Source organism: Protopterus annectens, chromosome 3.part1, assembly GCF_019279795.1.
Source record: "Protopterus annectens isolate FY-2018-M chromosome 3.part1, PAN1.0, whole genome shotgun sequence".
Taxonomy (NCBI): Eukaryota; Metazoa; Chordata; order Ceratodontiformes; family Protopteridae; genus Protopterus; species Protopterus annectens.
In genome coordinates, this window is record NC_056732.1 from 217780090 (window position 1) to 217803983 (window position 23894).

Below are 23894 nucleotides of genomic sequence, written 5' to 3' on the forward strand. Positions count from 1 at the left end.
TGTTTTGGAAAAGTTAACTTTATCTCTTTTTGAATCTGCAGCTTCCACAGATTTAAAGTTTTTATCATGGACTGCTTTTCTTTTAGCCATTACCTCTGCCAGAAGAGTTTCGGAATTGCAAGCTCTCATGGCTGTAGAACCCTTTATTATTTTTCATCAGGACAGGGTGTCCCTGAGGACTAATCCCACCTTTATACCTAAGGTGGTTTCGAAAGTAGCCTTGAATGAGACTATTCATTTGCCTACCTTTTATCCTAATCCGCAAAGTGAAGAGGAAAGTATTTTGCATTCTTTAGATATACACAGGCAGCTTCATTTTTACCTGGACAGGACCAAGATTTTCAGGGAATCGGACCAATTGTTTGTGGCTTATGCTTCTACCTCACAGGGGAGAGCAATCACTAAGCAGACTATTTGTACGTGGTTTGCCCACTGCATCAAGTTCTGTTACTCTCATCATGGTAAGCCTGTTCCTGTTAATGTCAGAACAAATTCTACCAGAGCTACTGCCACTTTGGCAGCTTTTCTCAGTGGAGTTCCTACCAAGGAGATCTTAGAAGCTGCAAGTTGGAGTTCTGTGCATACTTTTTCTATGCACTACAATCTCCCTCTCTATTCTAAATCTAGGGCAGGTTTTGCCTCTGCAGTCCTGCAGGGTTTTGTGGCCGCTCCTTCTGTTCCTTCTCCATCCACCCTTTCTTAGCTTTGGGATTCAACCCTACAGTAATGACTGTAACAGTGAACCACGAAGAACATAGTACAGCTGTGTACTCTTACCATAAATGTAGATGTTCGAGTATGTTCACTGTTGCAGTCTGGGTTACCCTCCCTCCTGTCCCCTCTTTTGTTGTTCTTTGAGTGCTGTCTGTGTCTCCTTGACATTTCTTTTTTCTCCGAGGTATTTTTGCTGGTGATGTTTGGGAATGTTCTGGTTTATGTTTGTTTATTCTTTTTGATTAAGCTTTTGGCCTTTATTTTTGGGCACCTGACATCTGGGGCAAGGAAAAACTGTGGAAAATGGCGTCGGCTGAGGTCTTTATACCCCTGGCGCACTGACGTCAGGGCAGGAGCGACTTCAGCCGACGTCAGACCCGACTTTGGGACTCTGGCCGATCTAGGGCTGCTGCCAGCAGGAAGAACCCTAAAGTAATGACTAACAGTGAACATACTCGAACATCTACATTTATGGTAAGAGTACACAACTGTACTTTATTCTTGGCTTGCAATAACTGTAGGGAGAAACTGGACCGTAGCAGTGGTTTTATCTGGCAATGTTGCAGTTGCTGGGGGGGAGGAGGACCCGAGCTGCGATGATGCAGGTAGACCAAGTGCACTATGCAGACTTGTCTGGTAGGTATCCTTATTAAAAAGTGTTATTCTTGGCTTGCAATAACTGAAGGGAGAAACCGTAGCAGTTGTGTGGGTGTGGGTTGCTGTGTTTGTGGAAGGTGGAGGTGTGCCTTTGTAAGTGCGGTGCGAATCTTATGCATTATGAAATGGAGAAAGTAAGAGTAAAATTTTGCTCAGTGAAGTCCCTAGCAATTTCATCACTGCTTGATTCAGACATATACATTCCCTTGTGTTTGTCAGTACTATGAGTGCATTGTTTTGGAGTGTGGTATCACTGCTACAGCTGCTGGTACTCTTTCAATAAAAGTATATGCTTCACCAGGAGTCTGTTGCTGAGAGGATGAGAAACACACTACAAGTATACAACTAAGACAAACTACATAAAGCAATAGTAAGAAAGTACTAGGTCACATCAGAGGCTTGGGAGGTCATTGTTAAGAAACTGAGAATTGTTGAAAAATTTATCATTAAATACCATAAGTTCAGGTTGTACTACAAGAGAATAACTATGTAAAGATAACCATGTCAGCAGCCAAAATGCATTACAAGTTGAATATTTTACTGTGCACATTTTAAAAAATGGATAGACTAGCCTAAACTCTGTGCTTTTTTTTATTCTTGGGAATTGCTATTCAGAAGTGAAGAGACATACAAGGGAACAGTTTTAGTGGCACACCAGGCTATTTTTTTTATTTCTATTGTCATGCAAAGCTGACTAAATAGTTGAATCTAGCAAAGCTGGAAATGTGAGACTGTAGCCCACTGAAGGAGGGGAGATGGGAGGAGTAACCTAGCCAGGAACTGAAACTTGCAAAACTGCTCCTTGTGAAAAATCTTTTTTATCTCAGTAATTTGTTGACACTTTTGCAAGTTTCTTTCAGTGAATGTGTAGTACATCAGTAGGAACAACATTTGTAAAACTCAGCGCATACCAGTCAATGACACATGAGCTGCAGACTCTCAAACTTGGCAGTTTTTTTCAGGAGTTCCATTGTAAGTGAATGGAAGTCTAGTCTGACAACAAATGGTAGGGCTATTTGTCCTCACAGTCTGCATTGTAGGACAGATTTAGCTTTCCAAAGGAATCACCATGTCTGCCCCCATGAGGGCAGACGAGAGTAAAAACAAAATAAAATTAGGAATGAGTACTTATTTTGCTGTAGGCAGCTTTGGGAGGTGTAGTAAGTCATGGCAAGATAAAAAATATATGTTTCTTCATCATTTGCCCGTAGTTGTCCTTTAATGCCCACCTCTGAAGTTACACATGCACAAAACATAAGGGCTAAAAAAACTATTATGAGAATGTAAGGCTACACTTCTTAAGATCCTCACATAGCCTAGTAAGTACCTATGAACTAATTAGTTTATCCCAGCAGTTAGGGAATGTCAAGAAGCAGATGTGAGACTTAAGTTACTACATCCATCTGTCATTAGAATACGTTTTTCTGTAAGATCAAAAACATTTCTGGAGGCAAACAGGCTAAGGAAGAAATTTAGCAAACAAAGAATGAGCCAATAAGCAGAAGAGGACACTGCTTCTCACTCTTCTGACAATAACTAAGCCCATTGAGCAATTTAACCAGTGAAACCTTGTCCACTGTTCCACAGTAAAATGCTTGAATCGCATAATAAAGGAGAGGAGCTGAATAGAAGAAATCAGGAGTACTTGGGACAAGACATTAGTGATGGGAGATGGAGATGATCTGAAGGAAAACCAGCAGCATTTTAAAATCATTGTATAAATGGAAGACTGTAACCATATATAGGTTTAGATACTTGAAATGCAGCTTGCAAGATGTGGATAAGCACCACCAATGTTTCGCTGACTGTCTTAAAATGAAGGAGCATATACCCCACCTTATGTCATTAACATTTATAATGGCACAGAAGGGACTGAAAAATTACAACAGTTTATGCTCTTATTAATTTATATAAAAATGTCATTATTTAAATTTTATGCTATTTTACACAGCATTTCTGCATGGATTGCTGTTAGGGGTATATTTAATAGGAAGTGGAATGAGTCTTAACAGTGACTGCTGTATATACAAAAAGTCTAGAAACAGAGCATTTGTCTTAATTGTAATGTATCCACGCTTTACACTCTAATAAGGAAAGGAAGGCTAGAAATAAACAAGTTAAAGTTAATATTAGTGTTGTGATCTTGGGCTACTAGGGTGGAAGATGTAAAATTGTACTGATCACATGTTATGTAGAATAAAGAATTTTCAATTTTTACAGGGGTAGATGTCTATATAACATGTCCACGGTTTAACCTATAAACAGCTTTTTTGAGCAATCGTAATTGAAAATTAAGAATGAAAGGCATGAGAAATTGTAGTTGTATGCTTGCATTTGCAAAACTGTTGCATCTTTTTTCTTCTAGCAAATGTTCTCAGCCATAGACAAGTCTACACGTGCAGAAAATTAACTTCAAAAATTTTGAACAGTATATTTTGAGTGAAATTTACAATTTTTTTCATGCACCTGCAAAGTTAACAGATTTTTTTTCCTCATTAACAACTCATTTTACTTGGAGATAAGCTGTCAGCAACTACAGGCAATTAATCATGAGAGATGTGAACACATTGTGCTGAGAGAAATGCAATAGGTACTGTGTAATTAACACTAAGTTACACAGGCAAGCAGCTCAGTGAAAAATAAAGTTAGAAACTGAGGGAAGCAAATAAGTTGTGCAAGTAGTTGTCTCTCCCCATCAGCCTTAATACTTAAATGCATCAGTGCAAACTTTAATGGAAAATTTAAATGGTTTGTTTTTAGTTTTTATTTAAAGGTAGTACTGTTTTTCTTACAGCTAAAGTCTGTTTACTGAAAGCAAGCTGCTTTTCACATCTAAGAGATGAACAAAGATAAGAAAAGAACAGACAGTAATCAATCTGCGTGGAAACATAGGCTCTAACATATACTTCAGTATGGATAAAGGATAACTGGCGCAGCCATCAATTTGGGACAACTGCACCTATATAGAGAGGCAAATGTCATTTTTTGGGAATCTGCACAGTTGTGCGTTAGCTGCAAGTTAAGAAGATGGAGGTCTGAATATCTAGTTAGTTTTCACTGAAGCAAAAGAAATGGAGAAATGTGACATAGGTTTAATCGGAGATGAGAAGAATAAACTGTATAAGAATTCAAAAAGCCTCCCAAACAGTATATGCATGCAAGCTAAAAAATTGGGAATGCACATTCAAAAGAACTATCACATAATAGTTGGGAGTAAAAGCATTTTATCCTAACGTCTACTATGTCTACATTGTCATGGAATCTAACTGGTGCTTTACAGGTAGAGTGGATACAAAGTGTACACACACCTGTTAAAATGCCAGGATTTTGTGATATAAAAAAATGAGACCACAATAAAAATTTCAAAACTTTTCCCACCTTTAATGTGACCTATAACCTGTACAATTCAAATGCAAAACAAAAATCTGTTAGGGGAAAAATATAAAAAAATAAAAAACGTACAATAAGTTGATTGCATACGTGTGCACACTCTTAAGCTAATACTTTGCTGAAGCACCTTTTGATTTAATTACAGCATTCAGTCTTCTTGGGTACACACCTGCCATCAATTAAAGAGCCTCTGATTAACCCCAAATAAAGTTCAGCTGTCCTATTAGGATTTTTCTGACATTTACTCAGTTGCCTGCTACACCAAAAGCCATGGTTTGCAGAGAGCTTACAAAGCAGGGGATCTCACTGTTGAATGGCATCAGTCAGGAGAAGGGTACAAAAAAAAATTCCACAGCATTGGATATACCATGGAACAGAGTGGAGACAGTCATCAAAAAGTGGAGAAAATGTGGGACAACACTGACATTGCAAAGAACTGGACTTCCCTCCAAAATTGATGAAAAGTCAAGACGAAAACTGGTTAGGGAGGCTGCCAAGAGACCTACAGCAACACTAAAGGAGCTGCAGGAATTTCTGGCAAGTACTGGTTGTGTACTACATGTGACAACAATCTCCCGTATTCTCTATATGTCTAGACTATGGGGTAGGGTTGCAAGACGGAAGCCTTGTCTTACACAGAAAAACATCCAGGCCCAGCTAAAATTTGCAAAACAATACATCAAGTCTCCCAAAAGCATGTGGGAAAATGTGTTATGGTCTGATGAGACTGGTGCAAAAACAACAGTTTGCATCATCAAACAAACACTACCCCCACGGTGAAGCATGATGATGGTAGTATCATGCTTCGGGGTTGCTTTTCTTCAGCTGGAACTGGGGCTTTAGTCGAGGTGGAGGGAATTATGAACACTTCCAAATAACAGTCACTTTTGGCCCAAAACCTACAGGCATATGCTAGAAAGCTGAAGATGAAGAGGAATTTCACCTTTCAACACGACAATTACCACAAGCATACATACAAATCAACAAAAGAATGGCTTCACCAGAAGAAAATTAAAGTTTTGGAATGGCCCAGCCACAGCCCAGACCTAAATCCAATAGAAAATCTGTGGGGTGACCTGAAGAGGGCTGTGCACAAGAGATACCCTCAGAATCTGACAGATTTGGAGCACTTTTGCAAGGAAGTGAGGGCAAATATTGCCTAGTCAAGATGTGCCATGCTGAAAGAATCCTACCCAAGGAGACTGAATGCTGTAATTAAATCAAAAGTTGCTTCAACAAAGTATTAGTTTAAGGGTGTGCACACTTATGCAACCAGCTTATTGTACATTTTTTAATACTTTTTCCCTAACAGATTTGTTTTTCGATTGACTTTTCCAGATTATAGGTCACATTAAAGGTGGGAAAAGTTTTGAAATGATTTATTGTGGTCTCAATTTTTTACATCACAAAAACCTGGCATTTTAACAGGGGTGTGTACACTTTTTATATCCACTGTATATAGAACAAGCAAAATGTATTGAATGATATTAAGAAATGCACAGTACAAACAGCAATGTTGCAGGAGATGCATCTAAATAGAAATGATCATGAGAGTTTGACAAAGGATTTCGGGAAGGACTTTCAGCAGAATATTAGGGGCAAAAGAAAAGTGATGTAATAACAGGGATAAATAGGGAAAATGACACTAATAATGGCTGATGTTTGGTAGTAAGAAGTTACTAGCAATGCAGAATTAGTAAAACGGACATGCATTTATATTCAGCCAAAAACTATTACCGGGCTTAAGAGAATTTTAGGAGAAATAATCAGGTTGCAGCAAGAAATATTACTTATGGGCAGGGCTGATAAGGACATATCTGGGGGACTTGGAAGAGAAAATGAAAAAAAAAATAGGCTAGATTTCTGAAAAAAAAAAAAGAGAATACTTGGTACTGAAAATGAGAATTCAGTAGTATTAATTTTGAATTTACATATTATTCTCCAAGGTAGAATAAATAGGTTGGACTAGATGAGTAATTATATTTCACAGCAGCATGCGTTTCTGAGCAAAAGCTTTGACAAACATCCAAAAACTATTTCAACTCGCACAACAATAAAACTAAAATAAGATGCAGGTAATGAAATAAAAATGAGACTTTAGTGCTAAAAGAGAGAAATTTAAGGAAAGAGCTGTGGAAATGATTGGACAGTCATAAGGGAAACTAGAAATTTCTTCAGAAAGGATAGTGGTGAGTGTAATAACATGAAAATAGAAATTAAAAACAGTAGAAATAAGAGAAAGATGGGGGGAAAGTAGTAGTAAGAACTAAAGGCTACCAAAGGTTGATGTATACCCGAATAAGGGGAATATGATAGAGCAAGAAAAGAGAAAACTGCAGTGTGTTAAAGGGAAAATTAAGGGAGTATTTGGACAATACCCTTGAGTTTTAAAAGGTTGCTGGCAAGTAACTATTTACTGAAAACTCCACATTAAAAAAGCTTTTAGTACCATGTAACTGGCAAGAGAAATTCAAGAGAGTTGTTCCCAAAGTCAAAGAGCCTATGACAAAAATAGCTAGAGATCCCATAGAGATAATTGACACATTTCAGAAATTTTAAGAAAATCTGTATGTAGCAGAAATGCAAAACCAAAACAGGCACACATGAAAATATTTACAGAAGTCTTAATTTTCAGGTAGATTCGAAAAATATAAGACTTGACAATTAACAGCCAAGACAGTAAGAGATGAGGATAAAAATTGTGATGTACAATTAGTCAACACATAAGTTTCCATCAGCAGACAGTACTCCTCTGGAATTTTGAAGTGAAGAAAGTAATGATGATTGATAGATCTGGATCAGTGTGGTAATTATGATTGATAGATCTGGATCAGTGTGGTAATTATGATTGATAGATCTGGATCAGTGTGGTTTTGTGGAAGACAGGCAAACATTTAACATTAATAGAACAATGATGATGCAGAAGAAAGACAAAGGTAAGTAAATGTATCTATTGGTGGGTCTTGATGCAGAAAAAACTATACAGAATATTACATTCATAAAGTTATAGAAGTGTTCTAAAAACTAATTCAACCCAGGAAATATAGAAATGTTATTTTGCTAATAGGGATATCTGCAAGACAGGGTACAGGAAACAGACAAAAAGCAGGTGGAAATTACTGGAGAAAACTGACAAAGGAATCAAGGTATTGAGAGCACATCACTACATAGGGAAAGTTAATAGAGTGGGATGAGACCAACCACTAGTTAAACTAAAGGTAGGGGAAAGGTGAAGTTTCTACGTACAGTGACTTAACATGCAATGTTTTAAAGATCCATGAATTAAGCTTGGAAAACAGAGATGCAGGCCACATTATTAACAGTAGCATTTATATACTAGAGAGTAGTCATGTAGGCCCTCAACAGCAGCAGGGTCTTGCTTCATCTTCAGAGGTCAGTCCCGCTCCTGTGAGGACAGGGAGAAGTTAAAACATATTCCCCCAGGAGGAGTTTCAGGATGGCTTGCATGATCTATTTCTTGAAGAAGCAGAACCTATGCTACATTACCTTGTGCATACATATATTAAAGCTTACTGTACAATCAAATCTACAACAAGAGATGTGTTAGCCAACTGTGGCAGCCCTGGATAGAATCCTAAGCAGCTACAATCAAATCTACAGCAAGAGATATGCTAGGCAACTGTGGCAGCCCTGGATAGGATCCTAAGCAGCTCCTTCAGTCTATATTCAGCAAGAGCTGAAAGCTTTCCAAGCTCCTGATTTTCTATGCCTGAGCTGAATCTTAACAGTTGAGACAGACATTTGGGTCTAAGCCCCAAAGTTACAGAAAAAAACACAGCACTACCTACTCTCTACAGTGGTTCAGACCATCAAATAACTAGATGATGTGGTCTCTGGGATCTACAGTAGACTGAATAAATGATTTAGGAGTCAGCCTTAGAATTCCTAGACATGAGCAAGCCCAGGTATAAACTTTGTATAGTGCTTTAAGCCTTCTTGGGTTCTGAAGCATCAGTATCTATATGCTTACCTGCTGTATATAAAAAATCCTTGCTAATGGGCTCCAAAGGGAAGATAAACCAAGGTTTCTGTCCACCTCCCACCCAAGATGCTCATTCAGGGATTTCGGACAGAAAGGACTGAAGACTACAGGCCAGTCCAAGATGGACTTCATAAGGCTAAGGGTAGCTCCAAAGATGTCATCTGTAAGCAACTAAGAGGGCAGACTCCTTATTCTGTTTCCAAAATAATGTCAGAGTTCCCAGAGTCTGCCCAAGACAGAGAAAGAAAAAGCTTAACCCTTGCCCATGAATTAGCACGCCTGTGCATGGCAAACACGCATGGGGTTTCATGCACAATGGGCAAACGCTCAGTGTTTAGCAATAGGCCATCTGTGCACAGGATGCATCAGCAGAAGAAAGCAGATGCCGAAAAGACATGAACTGGGCTTGTTCTAGACAAAGGTGCATGTTCCCTAATGATATATGTTTACCCTATGAGGCCTGGTACCATCAGATGTGAAAGACACTCCAGCTCTGATGCAGGAGGAGCAATAGATCCTACTTAGTCTATGTCAGTTTGCCCTGACGAACCAAGGAGAAGGACAGTACAGCATAGAGTCCTCACAGTCACCACTGCTACTACTAAACTCCAGACAGGGAACTCAAAGGACTGCTTTCCATAAGGAGGCAGGCTGCATATTGCTCTGACCAAGTGAACGTGAAACGCAAGGTGCTCAACAACACTGGGAACATGCACATCTCAATGTGGCTAATGTGGTTAAATCTTTCATAGACCCTTCATTACCCACCATGCACAAGTCAAGCATGAACTAGAGTCCTTTGCTAGTTGAAGCGAGATTGTGACAGAACAGTATCTCCTGGACAGTCATGCCCAGGAGGGCATGACCAATGTCTTTCCTCTGCTTCTTTCACCTTTCAAAAGTGCAACAGCATAGGTGTGGGGTTGTGTAAAAGACCCTTCTAATGATCCCCAACTTCACTCCCTAGTAAAATCACTGCCCAAGTAGTGAGGTAAACCAAAAGATCTCCTCACCACAGCTGGTGTTGGCATGTAATTCTGTGCCACAAGAATTTGTCCATTACTTAACTGTCTCAAGTTAAAAAACAAGATAACTGTGCCATAAAAAAAATCAGGATCAAAATTCAAATTCTGTGTCAATAAAGAAGCGACAAGCATGGGTGCATGATCAATCACAGTGTGGCATGTGATATTGCTGTGCGCGCCAAAAGAGGATGTGCATCCTCTCCCCAATGCATGCTGGCTTCAGAAATAAACGCCCAATTAATTACCTAATTACTTAACTACCAGACAGTAATAATAAAATCAGCATGATATTCCTGACTGCCAGCAGGCTGAATAACAAGTTGCCTACAGCTGTGAGTGAGAAAGAACATTAAATATGATATTTTCAGCCGAAAAGGCAACTTTCCACATTTTACTCAGCTAAAGTAATTTTCCAACATTCAATGTGTTTAATCATAACAATGAATACCTCAAATTCAATACTTTCAAGTTTCAGGTGAAAAAGGCCTGTGCGTGGTCTGCCTTTTGAGAGTTATTGGCCTGAATGGAACAAGGCAGGCTACAAAACTAGGACTACAGAAACAATGAGTTAACAGATGAAAAGGGGATAGCCAATGTTGAAGAAATGAAAGTTATGTACTTACCATAATGATACAACCGTGTTGTCCAATTTTCATCTGGTTCAATGCATGGGTTGTCAGATCCAATCAGATACAACCTCGGCACCACTCTTGAAGCTTTTGGATCCAGGGCTCAGATTTCTCCCCTACCTATAATTCTCTCCACTACACCTTAGTACTTCAGATAGAGTTTGCCCAACCAAAATAAAACTTATAACCTAGACACCAAGCCTTACATAACATACCAAAAATGAATCTAAGCCTGAAAGGCCTGTTCTTAGGGTACAAATGAGGTGCATTTGGTCACCAGAAGCTACTAGGTGATGGATTTGAAGAGAGAAGGAGGTTGAACCGGATTAAAACCAGACCTGGCTCTATTGTTATGGTTAAGTACATAACTTTCATATCAGATGTTGTCTATTTTTGTCCAACAGACAGATTCCCAAGCTTTTATTACCTGGATGGTATCAAGGAAGAATGTTCCAGAGAATGGTGGAAGCAAAGCAGGAACATAATCCAGATTGTACATTCAGTTTGCACGTGACCCAAAAGTGTGTACTGTTGACCAAGATGCAGTAGCACAATCATCATCAAGAATAAGCTTATTCATAAAGACTATAGATGTAGCAATGGCCCTTGTGGAATAAGCTTTGGGTTTCATTTGTATTTTTGTATGTGTAAAAAGGGCTTATCCTTGCACTCTGATAACCATCTTGAAAGTGTTACTTTAGAAACTGCTTTGCCTAATTTAGCTCTAGAAAAAGCAATGAACAATTGGTCCGATTTTCTGAACGGTTTCATCCAGTGAAGTTAGAATCTAAGTTGGCAATGGACATCCAACATGTGTAGAATGCATTAGTCGCTGTTTGAAAATCTGGGAAAAAAACAGTGATTGATTTGGTTTACGTGCGTCTCAGATGCCACCTGAGGTAGGAAAGATGCTTTAGTTCTTAAGGAAACTGTCTTTGTGAAAAACTAGGCAAGGGGGGGCGCAAGAAAGGGCTTTTAACTCAAATTTGTTTAGCCAATGTAACAGCCACAAGAAAAACTGACTTCCAAGAGAGAAACTTGAAGTCCATCGTTGCAGCTTGTTCACAGGGAAATCGAATCAATGCCTGGACTGGAGCAAAACAGTGATATCCCATAGAGGTGCTGGGTCTCTAATTGGAGGATGTAGAAGAAATGCTCCCCTCAGAAAGGTTTTGTAAATTGATCTATGGCAGTGTCACTGACCCATGTAAAAAATTAGAAATTGTAGCCATGTGAACCTTAACAGTGGAGAAACTAAAGCTGCTGTGGTAAAGTCTCAGTCTATGCATTTTGACATAGCAAAGCAGGAAAATCATTTCATTTGCTTTAGTAAACCTTTTTTGTGGATTGCTTTTGAGAAGCTGACATAATCTGAACAACTAATGATAGGAGCTTGGCAACTCTGGCTACAGTCACAACTGGAGTAACCAAGCAGTTTGCCTCCTCTGGACCAAAGTCCATGAAGCTATCTAGACAGGCAAGTCAAAAATACTGACTAAACATCCATGGTGGTTGTACTAGAAGAGGCCACAGGAAAGAGAATCACGTGTCAGGGCCAGAAAGGAGCAATGAGGATCATTCTGGTTTTGAACCTTCTTGCTTTCTGGATAAACTTGTTCATTAGAAGCAACAGGGAAATGCATGAGGGAGACGAGGGAGCCATTTGTGATTACAGCATCCCCTTGGTGACTGTCCCCTGTGGGGGAATCAGTCAAAGCAACTTCTGCATTTGCTGCTCAGGTAAGATGCAAAGAGATTACAGTAAGACTGCCACTGCTACACTGAGGGACCATTTGTGAGTCATTAAGATGGCTCTACTCAATTTGTTCATCAATGCATTAGATATTCCCCGTGATGTGCATTGCTATCAGTTTGAAGACATCGACCACTACCATACTCTCATGGCTTCCTGCCACAGAGGGTACAAGCGAGTTCCTCCCAGTCTGTTGCTGTACCAGGCTACTGTCATGTTGTCTGCCTGGATAGAAATCACACCCCCCAGGGAGGAAGTCCTTAAAAGTCCTACAACAACAGCAGGACTGCCCTCATCTCAAAGACACTGATGTGAAGATTGGCCTCTAGATGTGCCCAAGAAACTTAGACCATCCTCCCTTTGAAATGACTCTCCCACCTGAGAAGGGAAGTGTTCACTGTTACAACAGCCTGTGGTTGATCTGGCAAAAGGTCTGACCTGCTGTCACTGATGGAAACTTACTCCACCAACTGATATGATCCTTGCATATTTGAGTAATGTGAATTTTGGTGTGTAATGAACGAATGCTTTGTGACCACTGAACAGATTACACTAAAGTACACTCATGTGAAATCTGGCTAGTGGAACTAGCATGACTGTTGAGACCATAAGGCTTTAAAGTTGTAGAATTAGTCTTGCTGGGGGTGATGGATGTTGAAGTACTTGTGAAGCCACCAGATGAAGGGAGAGCACTCTAGCATTTGGCAATTTATACAGGTGTATTTAGGCGGCATCCAGTGAATTCTATTTTTGTGATGGCAGTAGGTGACTCTTGCGTCAGTTTATTGTGATTCTTAAATTCTGCATTAAGTTGTGCAAGAGGGCCAGAAGATGCAACAGCAGATTCCTGGAAGTAGCAATGAGGAGCCAATCATCGAGAGATGGAAAACCTGGATCCCTAGTAGGCACACTGCCAATGCTTTGATAAACCCCCCTAGGGAATGTAGTGAGGCTAAAGGGGAGCACACTGAATTGGTAATGACTGGCTACCAGCTGTAAATGGTGGATTCTCCTGGAAAGCTTCTCTATCATTATATGACAGTATTCATCCTGGAGATCTATGCAGCACATCCAATTGTCCTTCCCCAAAAGAGGCAATATGGACAGAAATGTGATCATCCAGAAATGTATCCATCGTACAGACTTACTTAGATGGCTAGATCCACAATGGATCTGAGGTTGTCTGTCTTCTTTGGATACTTAAAGGAGCCTGGAATAGACTGGACTCTAACTGGTCTTGTGGAAATGGATGGATCAGTTTTCTTTAACAGCTTGGAAATTTCTGCTGCTGCAGGTTCCCACTGGATTGTGTGGAATGTCAGGAACTACTTTTTTCTTTGTTGAGTTGCAGAAAAAGGGAACTGAATAGCTTTGGGATGTAATTCTGAGCACCCAAGAATCTGATGTTATGCTTTGCTTGGCTAGTGCATGGATAAACACCTCTGACTGCCAACAAAGTGCAATGGTTGGGCAACCTTTCAAGAGATCCTGTAGGCTTTTTCAGTGAATGGACCATGAAAGCCCTAGTTTTGCAGTCCACCTCTGCCTCTTGGGCAATACCTATTTGAGTTATCACCTCATCTGCCATGAGCAAGTCTGTCCCCAGCAGCATCCTGATAATAGTCTTGTGATTTCTGGAACCACATCTTCTTGCCATCCCTCTGATTCCCACATAATGTCCTTAACAGGATAGAGAAACGGATTCCCACTGCAGTGTGTTTTACCATCTTGTTGACTCCTGGTTAATGTTTTTTTTACCTTTGGTTCAAAGAGTGTGGAACGATCAAATGGGGTATTAATGAAGGACATCTTAAAGCCTTCCACAAAATTACAAAGGCACATCCAGGCATGTCAGTGCCCACTGCCCTAGCTATGCCATCAGATGCATTAGAGAGCAGGCATTTGGACACATTTGATATAGACTGAAGAGTAGACAGTTGGGAGTCAACAGCCTTCTGAACATCTGCAGGTAGATTACCTGAGACAGACTTGGAAAGCTCTTTGGTCAAGTCCCGCTGAAAACGTGGCATGAACTAAGTAGTTCAGCACTCTGATGCAAAGGTTGCTGAAGAGCATGTCTGGTTCCTCAATCTATCTAATGCCTTAGACTCCCTGTTTGGGGGGGGGGGGGGCACAAAGGAACTTTTTTCCAATACTTCCTTCTTGGTGGCTGCTACTACCACCATGGCATCCACTGGTGGAGCTTTGCTCCAATGTTTGTCGATGCTGCCAAGATTTTTTTCTGGTTTCTTAGGTATTGGTTCCATCACATTAGTGTCCTTTCATGCCTGCTGAGTCGTGAGATCAATAAAGGGATCAATGGTTGGTAATACCAAGAATAAAGTTGAGCCAACCCCCTCATTGTTTTTAGCAATTAAGGGATCTCACCGAAGGGGATGTCTTCCCAGGGTAACTGAGAAGAACCCTCCCCTTCAACCAAGTCTGTCTCTTCAGTCAGAGCCTCTGGAAAGAAGTCTATATACTTCCATTTGCACAACTGTTTCTTGTGGACCTGTACGGGTGAGCAATCAGACAGTTCAGAATTAGACTGGGAGCTCAAGAGGTAAGCAGTCTTAGATGCCTGTGATACTGACTGTCCTTGCTGGACAGAATGACAGGAAGAAGCAGAATCCATATGAAGTTTGGGTGGAACTGATCTGAGTGGTAAATGCCTTGTTTCTGAGCACAGCCAAAACCCTCTAAACAGTCTTGAAGCCAAAGGTGCAATCTGTCCCAAATGAACTTTCTCTGAAGGAGGAGGAGGAGATCTGGTCCTGATGGGTCTGGACACCCAGGCCAATCTCTGATTTGAGGCCCTGAGAGATGGCTGCAAAAGTCTCAGAGCCAACTCATCCCCTCATGTCCTGGAAGAAATACTTTGGCTCACAAACTCCCCCTGATCGAAACGTATCAAAGTCAAGAGAGACAGGGATGCTGTTGGAGTTGAAGCACCTCAAACTGACGGCTCTGACAAAGCCACATCAGGGCAAGCTGGATTCAGAATAACCAGGTCCAAGGGATGGATCGGTACTGTAGAAATTAGAGTAGGGGTAGTTAGACCAGCACTCAGCACGTTCAGAGGTGATGGCACTGAGAGAACCCAAAGTTGGATTTTTGTGTTCAGAAACATCCTCAGCATTCTACTGATGTCTTGTTTAGTAAGGCTTCTAGATGATCGAACAGAAGAAGCCAATGAAGGTGGTCTCAAATATCTTTTCTGTTGGAGGATGGGAGAATACAGTTTCAGACTCTCCAGTTCTGGGGAGAACCGGAGTTTTGGTGAGGAAGATCAGACCAGAGAAAATGACTGCTCCGATTTCCTTGGAGTTTTTGGATTCCGACTGGCCAAAGAACTGGGATCCAGAGACTTTTTCATAGTTTTTTCTAATATTTCTTTTCCACTTTTCTCCTATTCCAGACTTTCTCTCTCACTTTTCTCTTTTTATCTTAATCTTTGTTCTTGCTTGTGTCTTGTTTTGTAGGAGGCGATCTGGCAACAACAGATGAAGAGAAGGCCGCAGAGTGAAAAGACCCTAACTGTGGAGAAGGAAGACCCATAACATTCAGCTTTTCTGCCAGCAGGAATGGATATATATATATATATATATATATATATATACACACAAACATATACATTCTGTAGAAATAAAGCTGGACAGACAAAACTCTTGGCACAACAGGAGATTTTACTGAACAGAAAGGAAATACTTGTCTAATAGCAGGAGCCCTGGTAGAATACTTCTGATGCATCAGGCAGCAAACTAGATCTGAGGTACTAATGTGGAGTGGAAGGACTTATGGATAGAGGAGGAGTCAGAGTCCTGCATTGAAAAGCTTCAGGAATGATGCTGAAGGGTAGATCCAATTGGATCCGACAATCCATGTGTTGAATCAGACAAAAATAAACATCAGATCTACTGAAAAAGAGTACTTAATAGTAGAGCTAGGAAGTCCATGATAACTACAGTTCTTGTATTCTAACGATGGCTCCAAAAGCTCACCAGGAAATAAGGGAATGTGCAACTACCTCCTGTTTAAACATTTCCAACTTAATTGAAGGAAATGTTTTAAATAAAGACATCTGTGTAAAAAATGGTGTCATGTTATACATGCAGTGAAAGTCATGAAGTCAACTTTGACAAGAGTACCCTTTGGAATACACTTGAATAGCTGATAACAGTAACTACTCAACCTGGTTATCACAGAATGAAAACATTATGAATTGATATACATTTCACGGTTTAAATTATATTACAGAAAATGGAAGATACGAAAGCTCCATCCACAATGTTTTTAGGATGTAGGAATTATGCTCAACACGATGAGGAGGAAAAACACTGAGGAGCATGCCACAACTACAGCAATGTTTTAAATGGAACTGAAGACTGTTTCAATAAGTACGTATTAAAGGAAGCACTAACTGAAACTAAAATGACTGTTCACTACTTTAAGATCATGTGTACAATGAATCAGTTTAAACATTAACACTACTTACCTTGTTAAGAATCAGTCTGTTTAAGAACAAAATTAGCCTGTCACGTTCCAGTCTGTCTGTGCACTGTTAAAACAGAAATAAAGCACACAGTCAATCGTTCTGACAGGAACATCTTTCAAGTTACACAAACAGTCGACTCAAAAAGGCCAAGCCTTAACAAAACTCATTGTACAGCACTTCATCATCTCCATTAAGTCTATAGTCCAAATGTCAGATCTTTTTGCATCCATCTAGAAAATATAAAAGATATGCACTCAATATCAGTTTATCTGTGACAGAATAACCCTCACCAGTTTGACAGATGGGTTCACTTTACTGCTGTCTCCTACTCTATTTTTTTCTTCCACTTATCTCCTGAACTTCACAGTGCTTGTGCCTCCCCCTTAGGATCATGGAATGACATGCCCAAATTAAGCTATATAGCACCCATCCTTGTGCATGATCAACATGCATAGGAATATGTGTGCAATGGAAACAAGCTCTGTGTCCATCTAGTTTAAGCATCTCCCTTGTGCTCATACTGTGATGCGTCATTCAGGTCTAGTGCAGCGTGCTTAGCCCCTATATCCATCAGTTAAGCCTCAATGGATGATGAAGCACAAACTAAGATATAAATGAAAACAGCATATAGAAATATACAAATATATACCTGCCCGAATTACAGGGAACTCCAACAACATCCCCGGAGAGTTGGCCATTCAAAGATGGTGATAATGGGAATGGAAGAGTACCAGTATTCATTGATGAGGGCTGCCTCAAAGACAGACAGACATGGTGAGTAAACATCTGTTACACCTGACACTAAATTCCTATCCTCAGTAGACTGACTGCTGTGAAGAATTCCACACAGGTTTGAAACCCTCCAGCAGTCTGAAGCCAGGGAGGGGCAAAAAAAAAAAGTCCACTAATAATGAAGGGTCAAAAATTACCTAAATTGTGGAATCATACAATCCAACCAACAATGGTTGGTGAAGGTGTGAACCAGTAACAATGTCAGCAATGGATGTATTCTTCAAAGAAGCACTAGAAGCAGGCACCAACGATAGGGTGGCCTCTGAGAAGAGCATTCTCCAGTGGCTCTTAGATTAAGGAAAATATAGTTAGCAATGCAGTTAATTTAGCCAATGGAAGCTTCTTCCTTTTTGAAAAGACAAGCAACAGATACCTCACTGCCTGAACTTGTAGATTCTTTTTCAGCTAAACTTTAACAATGCACATCTAGGGAGTGCAGGATCTCCTTTCCCCTCTCCCACCATGGACTCCTGCCCAGGAAAGAATACACAGAGGCAAATTGTTCAAGACGCATTCAAGCATCACAGGAGAGAATGTTGATTACTATTATTGGAGAACTAAACTGCGTGAAAGACCCTAATCAAAAGTTTTGAAATCCTGTAAGTAGACATGATAGCCATCATAAAAAGTTTCCCAAATAGACAATAACACAATCACTGAACCTCCAGGTTCAAATAGAAGAGAGTCATGCTCAGTCATGAAGTTCACTTCCCAACCAGGTAAATATATGTACAATAATTTTATGAATTGTATAACCAGATGATGCTGAACCACAGTCCTGCTTTCCTCAAGAACAGGACAGACAAAAATAAAGGAGACAAACCCCTGAATATAACTGTGACCCAAACAATACAGGTGTCTGAGGTAGGTCTCAGCAGCTCACACACTAAATGAAAAACAGCACAGGGTGCCTCTTCCACTTAAATCTTACAACAGAAGAATCAAAATGAAGTAAAACTCCAGAAATGAGATGAATTGGAAGACAAAAAATCTTAGAAGAGCAAAATGTAAAGTACTGAAGTACAAAGGAAGCTTGATTTCTAGAGTCATACTTATGTAATAATGCTTTGTGAATGTGTGAATGGCTATCTGCAACAGACATTTCTGTCTGGCATACATGAGCTAGTGGTGTGCCTATGATGACCTTTTCAAAGGGAAGGCTCATGGGAGTTTAAAATCCATTTGGAAGGGGTTGCTTGGCAATGGTTGGTCTTTCTTCCAAACAGCAAAGGATATGAACTCAAGTTCTATTTTCCTAAAAATAATCCACCTGGTTCACGTAAAACTGAACTGGCTGTTCATATTCAGGGTTCAAAGGCCACCAGCAAAGAAATCAAGAGATGAGTAAATTTAACGATGCAAGGACAAAAAGGTTAAGGACTCTCACGTTTCCAAACAAACTCCAAATACCATTCCTAAGTCATCCCACGACCTAGGTGAGATGTCTTTGCAGCACTCCTGGTCCAGTGACTTGTAGGCCCAAACCCTTTGGTGTGACCCCCTGGCAGGCAGACATAGCTTCTGTCCTATCTTTGAATGCCAGAATGGCTCACATCAGTTGGGTCTGAGGTCATTCGGCAGGCGTCAACTTCCGATGTCTGTACCATGTCTGCTGAAAGAGGATCCTTGTCTTCCCTGACTACAGAAGTCACAAGTAAAGTTATGTTCAGGCGACTTCATCCTTCTATCACTCCTGTAAAGCAGACAACCATATCTAAGTGAATCACTTAATTTGCTTCACCACTACCTCTATGCATACTGAAGTACAAGACCTCCTTAAAATAGATCAGGAGTTTATGGCTTTCATGAAATCTAGAGAGCCCTCTTTTTCATCCACCTCCAAGACCCCTGCATCTAAAATGAACAGGGAAGTAGCTTTTCAAGAAGAGGAAGACTCTGCTAGCTCTGAGGATGAGGAGGAATTGTCTATGCTGGACACTTACCACCTTGAATTTACCCACACTGAGATGACAACACTCATCCAACCCCCTGTAAGAGGGGCTTTCCTTTGGGGATACCCTGCATAGAATGAAGGAGACTTTCAGCTGGGAAAGTAAGCACTTCTCCCAGGCTCAGACCCATTATAAGTAACTCCTAAATCTCCTTTCACCCAGACAACTGGCTATTCCTCCACTGCATGTTGTAGTAAATATCTTTGAAGACATATGTTTACACCCTGATTCTCTACCCATCCCATCCACACCCCCTGCAGAAACCAGACAGATTTTACAGTCTGCTGGAAACTCATAAGCACCTCTATAAAAATCTGAACACTGATTTTTCTGTTGCATGCACTGAATCTACTAAAGGTATATTAAAAGGGCCTACAAGACATCCCCTGCCTAATGACAGGAAAAGCAGATTACTAGACAGATCTGGGAAAGTCTATGCTTCTACCACCCTGGCAATGACAGTTTTGACCAGTCAAGTCCATATACTTAAGTACCTGGAATCTCTTCAAGACAAAATCCTAGCTGAGGTAAGCTCCAAGGAAACTTAAATGATATCCAGAGAGCTTTATAAGTCTCTAGATGCTCCTTAAAATGTGGTTATGATGCTTCATAATATAGTACCCCTTCTCTATGATGTTGAGGACCCACTGGTTCCTGGTGATGGCTTTCACTAGAATAGTTAGAGACCAGCTGGCATAATGGTTAAGGTCTTCACCTCCGATATACAAGGTTCAATCCTGACCTCTTGCCAATGCCTGCATGGAGTTTGCATGTTCTCTCTGCCTCTCAGTTTTTTTTCCACCTCCGAAAAACATGCTGAGGGTTTCCATCTCAAACTCACCAATGAATGAAGCTGTAGCAGCAGCGCATACTCTAAGAGTTGTACAGACCAACTGCTTTGGACATCTACTGTGGTGAGAGATATCCTCAAGATAGGAGACCACGGATCAAAGACTGCATGCCATGGCAGGGCAGGCCACTCAGGAGTGTAAAATATGGCTCTATGTGATTTGGTCATGTTGCTGCCTTAAATGCTTCTTACAGAACAGCTGCCACAAGTTCTGTCATCTGCAGACATGGATAGTTCAGAAGCCAGCCCCCGGCAGAACTGGACAAAAAAGGGAAGCAAATTAAAACTGTTAAAGAATTTTACCTCTGCGACTCCAAGGTACAACAAGAACTACTTCTCAAAACCTTGGTCCATCTCACCTAGGCAAGACAAGGGGAGGTCTTCCCATGGTAAAAGACAGTCTAGGAGATGGCAACCAGAAAAATCTCAGAGCAAGGGGCTCCAAGGAACCCATCAGCACCGAAAGTAACTGTGACTTTGCTCCACTCCTCCCTTCTTAACCCCTTCCCATTCCTCCCAGACCCCTAGCAGGGAAACTCTCCTTCCTAAACCAGTGGAAAGCCATCAGGGACCGATGGGTCCTCAGCATCATAATGAAGGGATACTATATTCAGTTCAGAGAAATTTCACCTATTTTGAGCATTTCAAAACCACCAAATGAGCATGAAAGTCTTTAACCACCTATCCTCAGGAAGCTACGTCAACAAGGACTGACTGTCTCTCAAGCACAAGAAGGTAAAGGCTTCTACTCACGGATTTTTCTAGTCCAAAAAAAAAGGGCACTTAAGAGACCCATTTTGGATCTCTCAAAGGTAAACAAGTTTGTTAACATCCCAAAATTCATGATGCTTAAGTAGCAGAATTTACTGTGCCTATGATCTTCCAAGATGCCTCCATGGTCTCCATAGAACTAAAAAATCCTTACCTCCACGTCCTCATAGCAGACTGTCAGAGAATGTGCCTAAGATTTAAAACAGGCTCCCACTTCCTGGTCTGTGCTTTACCATTTGGGATACCTACTGCACCCAGAGTTTTCACAAAATGCTTAGCTCCTCTGACAGCACATTGAAGAACTCAAGGTGTCCATATTTAATCCTACTTAAATGACTGTCTTATTCCGGGAAGTTCCACTTCAGGGACCCTGAACACCTTAAAGATCACTGTAGACTGTTTTTAGAAGGTAGGTCTCACACTAAATCCTCAAAAATCTCAAACTCTCCCTCAAACAAGAATCCTTTTGCTGGGGAGCCATCAAAGACTCTGTTTAACAGAAAACCTTTCTTCCCCAGGACTAGACTGTGATCTTAACAGGCTACCTGACAGTCGGCTTCTAAAAGCTGCTCATCACTGCAAGATAATTCCCGCGGATCCTGGGATACGTGGCATCATGCATCCTCATTATCCCATTTGGAAAGCTGCTCCTGAGAAATCGTCAATGGTTCCAAAAAATGTCTGGGAACAATACTCCCAACACTTGGGGACCCTGCTGCCTCTCCTCCCATGCCTGACAAGAGACTACTCTGGTGGAAGAACATTATACAAAATGACCCAGGAGCAAACTTCACTCTGTCAGAAGCAGATAAGACTATCACTAAGGACAGCTCACACACAGCTTGGAGAGTTCATTCAGGTCCCCTGAAAGTACAAAGCATTTGGTTCCTAAAGCAAAGGAAGTTGCATATAAACCAAAAGGAGTTACTACCAGTTTACCTGGCTGTAAAAACCTTTTGACAATTCTTAAGCCCAGGGACACTGTAAATATGGGCTGACACCACCACCACAGTTGTGTTACATTAACAAGGGGGAACTTTGTCCTACCCCTTGTGCTGCCTTGCCAGGAAAATCTGGATGATGGTTCAAGAGATGGGGCCTAATCCTCATAGCCTCTTAAATTCTAGGCCACAGCAATGCTCAAGCAGATTCTCTAAGCAAGGACCTTCTAGACACTACTGAATGGATACTGAAAAAAAGAGGTTTTCTTGGATCTGACCATAGAGTGGGAGATCCCCTCTACAGACCTGTTTGCCACTCTCCAGAACAAGCAACTACAGAAGTTCTACTCCAGAACACAATAGACAGGAGCTTGGAAGACAGATGCAGTCTTCTTCACATGGACAAACTGCTTCCTGTATGCATTCCCGCTCTTGCCCCCGATTCTCAGGGTGCTAACAAAAATAAGGGAGGACAGACCCAGCATGATCCTACTAGCCCCAATAGTCAGCAAGGGGAGATTCCCCACCCTACCACGGAAATAGAGTTCCTCATCCAGGTCACGGGGTCAGTCTTTCATCCCCACCTAGCCACCCTCAAGTTAATTGCCTGGAGGATTGGGATTTGACACCTAGATTGGCTTCTTTCTCCAAGGAGGTGCTCTCCATTATAAGGGAAGCAAGCAAACCCAATATCAAGACATCATTATTTGGCAAAGTGAAAAAGATTCTCCACCTGGTGCCACAGCAATGACACTGACCTTACTCAAGCAGACATTAACTCAGTCTTATAGTAGCCGTCAAGCCTATTTGCACTACGCCTTTCTTATTCCAGCATTAAATTACATGCATCTGCAATTTCAACTTGCTTGAATGTTTCACCTATCTTACATTCCCCACAAGAAACACTTTCTAAAATGGGTGATTTACTTGAGACCACCCAACAGGAACCCCATTTTACCTTTTGAACTAAATTATGTTTTAGAAATTCTAACTCTGCCTCCCACTGAACCTCCAGCTGCCACTGGCTCACTAAAGATGCTCACCAGGAAAACTACCATCCTCATAGCTCTGACTTCTGTGAGGAAAGTTTGAGTTACAAGTCCTCATGTACCAAGAACCTTTCACAGTCTTCCACAGGGATAGGGTCACACACAGAACAAGCCCAGCCTTTATGCCTGAAGTGGTAACAAAACTTACTTTAAACCAGTCTATCCATCAAGCAGTCTTCCACCCAAATCCACAAGACAGGGCAGCGCAAGTCCTTTATACCCTGGATGTGCATAGGCAGATCAGATAATATCCAGACATAGAAAAATGCTGTAACAGAACAACACATGCTGGTGGCTTTCACAGATGGCAAAGAGGGAAAACCTGTCTCCAAACAATTAAGTTAGCTATCCATTTAGAGATCATTTAAATTCTGTTACTCACACCATGGAAAAGATTTACCTGGGCATTTTAAAGCCCACTCGATCAGGTAAGGGGAGACTACTACTGCTTTCCTCAAAGGAGTTCCAACACAGGCCACCCTAGAGGAAGTCACATGGAACTTAGTGCACACCTTCACAAAACACTGGGTAATGCCTTCAGGGCTAGAGCAGGTTTTGTTCATCTTGCATCTTTTTTCTTAAGGTCATACAGACAAACTGCCACCCAATTTTTAGCTTTGTGAGTCCTCTCAAGAATCAGTACTGTAACAGGGACTACAAAGAATGTAATACAGTTGTGTCCCACTTACCATAATTGTATAAGTTACAGTAGATCAGTGTTGAAGTAGAAACTCCCATCCTCCAACCCCTCCTGCTGACTGTTTGTCCCCTCCATTACTGGGCAAGAGGTCGAGGAGTTCCCTGCAGACATTCCTCTGATCCTCATCATCCCCCCCTCTGCCAAGGTTTTGCTTCCTTTTTACTCAATTGCAT

General features: G+C 41.0%; 1 protein-coding gene across 1 annotated transcript in view; it reads right to left on the reverse strand.

Moving 5' to 3' along the window:
- DNAJC13 (DnaJ heat shock protein family (Hsp40) member C13) overlaps nt 1–23894 on the reverse strand; it is a gene marked incomplete in the record, with an annotated part of 3140357 nt that overhangs the window by 1506941 nt on the left and 1609522 nt on the right. Inside the window, 1 exon segment of the mRNA XM_044066722.1 lies at nt 16667–16729. Coding sequence (XP_043922657.1) covers nt 16667–16729 — 63 coding nt within the window.